This window comes from Protobothrops mucrosquamatus, unplaced genomic scaffold, assembly GCF_001527695.2.
Source record: "Protobothrops mucrosquamatus isolate PMUCROS unplaced genomic scaffold, P.Mucros_1.0 scaffold1019, whole genome shotgun sequence".
Taxonomy (NCBI): Eukaryota; Metazoa; Chordata; class Lepidosauria; order Squamata; family Viperidae; genus Protobothrops; species Protobothrops mucrosquamatus.
In genome coordinates this window covers 48,782-52,500 of record NW_015387255.1, presented here as the reverse complement: position 1 = coordinate 52,500, position 3,719 = coordinate 48,782, and the positions used below count along the sequence as shown (strand labels likewise).

Sequence of the window (3,719 nt, the reverse complement as noted above, 5' to 3'; positions counted from 1 at the left end):
GGCACTCTGTATTAAGCCTGCATATTTCTAACACTCTCTTGAGGAGGCAAAAACATCAAGGGGGAATCTTTATTACATTTGTGCTGGAGAAAATGGGGCATAAATGTCCCATTTCCAGGGGAAAGAGCACTGAATGCACACACAAGAAAAGTCGCTGATTGCATACTGCTACTGTGGAAACTGTCTTGTAGCACATGCTCAAAATTGCCTTTTTGTTACAATTTAGCTTTAAAATAAAGCTTCCCCCTTGTTGGCAAGGTTAGATGTGCTGGTCCTGTCAGGAAGGGCTGTGGTAAGAACTGAAACAATGTGCTTAATAATCTTTTTATTTGATCAGTAAAAATAACTGGATTTCACAAATCAACTTCTATATCACCACAAGACTGTGATCCTGGCAGGCAACATCCATTCCTCAATGCAAGCTGTGCTACACACCAAGCTTTCATCAACACACTGACCAGAACACACAGGACAGACAAGCAATTTGGCTTACAAAACCGAGAGCTTTCTGTACTATGCACCAAGAGCAGTAACTCTTTTTCTGTATTCAACTGTTAAATACTCTTATTCTGAAAATTATTCAATTGTATTTCAAGGTGGCTGTAGCATTCTCAATAAAATGAAGCATGGTGGATTTGCACTGCCAGGATTTGTTCTTTCTGCGTGATTTATTGTATACAGTACATCTTTCACAGAAGTTTAACTACTTACCTCACTCCGTGTATCAGGAGCAGCTTCCAGAGGATGCAGACAGGCATGAGTAACCTTGATGACATGCTCTAATTTTCGAGGTTGCTCCTCCACCTTGGCTGCCAAGAAAAGGGCAGCTGGTGCCACAGCCTTTATAGAGAAGAAATGTATTAAATATACCATACCATCTTTCAAATAGCAAATCACACTACTCAAATGTGCAAAGGAAAAGAAACATACATGTTAGAACCGAAGGGGAAAAACTGTTTGCAAACAGCTGAATTAGGAATGTTTCATCACTTTGAATTTAAATTAGCACCTTTTTGGTCTGCAAACTTTTTTTTTCTCCTTAGAGAGTAAGTTATTAGGACAAGTTATAAAAATGCACTGTGAGCATAATTTTGTGAGCATATGTTGATTATTGAATGAGAATCACAAAATATAATCTTAAAGAAAATAAAATCTTATAAAATAATTCTTAGTAACAACATCTGCACAAATCCAGCTAAAAGTCCTAAGTCAGAATATGCAGGTTTATTACAAACTGTTTATGAGAAACCATAAACCAATCATTCTCAGTTGCAATGTTGAGAATTTAAGATGTTTCCCTCAGAAAGTAAATTTCCTTGTCAGGCATCCAATTAAAGTGTCAGTGCTCTAGCATTTTATCAGTAATGCCTGAAAGTTTGTCACATATTGTTTGCCCATTGTTATTGTTATATTCTAAAGTAGCATTGTTTATAATTGTTTCCTTGAAAGCCTCTTACTTTTTTTAAAAATAAAGAACCTCATTATCACTTGTAAGCATGTAGATCTAAGCATAACTTTGATGGAACCCATTTCTGAAGACTTCACAGAATATTTTTTTCTATTAAAGTTCTACTGCTTCCATATTATGCACACACACACACACACACACACACAATAAATCCATTCAGAACTCAGCTGAGAAACACAAACTGTTAACATACTTACATTTCGATGAAAGTGGGTAAAGGACTGAACCATGTAGAATCGATGCATATAAACAATTGCAGTATTAATAGTCAGTTGAGAACTATGGTTCATCATTAAGGAAGATGTTAAAATTTAATAGTGCACGATTCTTCTTAAGGAAAGGTTATGTGAAAGCTAAGTATTATAAAAGTTGACTTTCTTAAACTAAACCAAGAATAGAACTGATTTTTGAGTAAAAGTATACATGGATTTACACAATTAGAGAGACTCTGACTTAAGACCTAAGACCCTAAATATTTTAGCCAGTGTTACAATATTATATAAATATATAAATATAAACACTGCAAATATTTTCACATTAAGCCTGCTAAATTGTGTCTTTAAAAAGTTGAACCAAGCTTTGTATTACGGACTTCAAAATTTATTCAGCCAAAACTGTTAAAATACCAATAGGCTGGGGGGAAAAATGAGGCTCAAGAGTAAATTAATATTAGCGTTCAAATCAAACTCACGGGGGAAGGATGGCTCACTTTTTCTCCCACCTCAAAACATCACATTTCAAAATTACGTTATCTAAATAATGCAACGCGCAGACAAATGCCCGTTAGTAACGTGTTACTAACCGGTCTCTTGTGCTTTTGCAAATCAACTGAGGACCACTTCAGAGCCCATCCTTCAACCTAAACCGTAACAGCATCCCAACACCCTGCACAACATGTGCGTTTAACATTCCACAACCACCGAGCAAACCTATCTGTTTAGCACAGGGGTAGTCAACCTTGGCTCTTTTATGACTCGTGGACTTCAACTCCCAGAATTCCTGAGCCAGCCATGCTGAGGGGAAAGGGAGAGGTTTCCAAGCTGAGCCATGCTGGCTCAGGAATTCTGGGAGTTGAAGTCCACGAGTCATAAAAGAGCCAAGGTTGCCTACCCCTGGTTTAGCAGTTCCAAGTCAAGCTCCTTCGGAGACATGGCCTAAGGCGCTCCGGCCATATAAGCACTTCCCTGCCTACAGAACGACGACCGCGAGCCCCGTCTCTTTTAACACTTCGATTCCCCCCGTTCCCGGTAAGCTTCAACCTAACAGGCGCCCAAGTAGTTTACGAGAATCTCCGGCGGGCCTTGTCCTCTTTCCGTAACCCTACCCAGCCCCAATCCCTACTGAGGCGCGGCCTAGTTGCCGAAGGGATACACATTGAGGCGCTGGCCCATATCCTGAAGCAGGTTAGCTGCCTGCTGCCGGTACGATAACTCTTTGTCCGGGTCGAGTCCTAAGCGCCAGGAAGGACTCCGAGCGAGCTGCTCGCGGGTGAAATACCAGCGTCTTCCACCCCCCGCAGCCGCCGCGCTAGACACCGCCATGATGGCCGTCGTCGCCGTCGACAACAGCGCATGCGCTGGGCAAGGCACGCACACACCGGCCAGCGTTCACGTGATGGCGTCTAAATCCGCCGACGCGCGCGCACTTCCTTCCCAGCACCCAGCAGGGGGTGGAGTCTGCCTACCGAGCTTCCGGTTTGGCCTTGCCCAGTTCATTGGAAGGCGATCGGTCTTTTTTTCACCGTTGACGGCTATTGATTTGGCTCCTGGAAGGATGAGAGAGAGAGAGAGAAAAAAAAAACTAAACAAGGCTTCGTGGTTATAATATTCTTCAGCCAGTTTTTGTTTTCTGTCTCCAACTTCCCTATTCTCTATGCTTTGCTCAATATCTAGCCCCATAACATTTTCTGGATGAGCTCACTGACTTATTTTGTAACCTTTGGGCTCTTAAAAAGAATTTTTAAAACTCAATGGACATAAAAGACCCTGATTTCCGATGAGATTTGGCAGCCATTGTTGCTGTGATAGAATCAGAAGATGGCTGCGTACAGCAGAGTCCTAGATTCGAGCTGCTTTGGGCAAAGTTGGATTAGATTTTTTGGCATTTGGTAGCATTGACTTGCTCCAGAGACTCCTGCACAAACTGATTGGATTCAGCTTTCAGGTTATTGGATATTTAATAGAGTCAAATAAAGATTCCCTCAAGACCAGTGTTTCTCAACCTTGACACTCTTAAGGCATGTGGACTTCAA

The 3,719-nt window shown here is 41.4% G+C and overlaps 1 protein-coding gene across 1 annotated transcript in view; it reads right to left on the bottom strand.

Moving 5' to 3' along the window:
* Positions 1 to 3,028, bottom strand: part of CCNT1 (cyclin T1) — a 12,876-nt gene extending 9,848 nt beyond the window's left edge. The window contains exons 1-3 of the mRNA XM_015819920.1: positions 2,840 to 3,028; positions 1,666 to 1,747; positions 712 to 840 (exon numbers count right to left, since the gene is read on the bottom strand). Coding sequence (XP_015675406.1) covers positions 712 to 840; positions 1,666 to 1,747; positions 2,840 to 3,009 — 381 coding nt within the window. The 5' untranslated portion in view covers positions 3,010 to 3,028. The remainder of the gene's footprint in view (positions 1 to 711; positions 841 to 1,665; positions 1,748 to 2,839) is intronic.
* Positions 3,029 to 3,719: the final 691 nt, after the last annotated feature.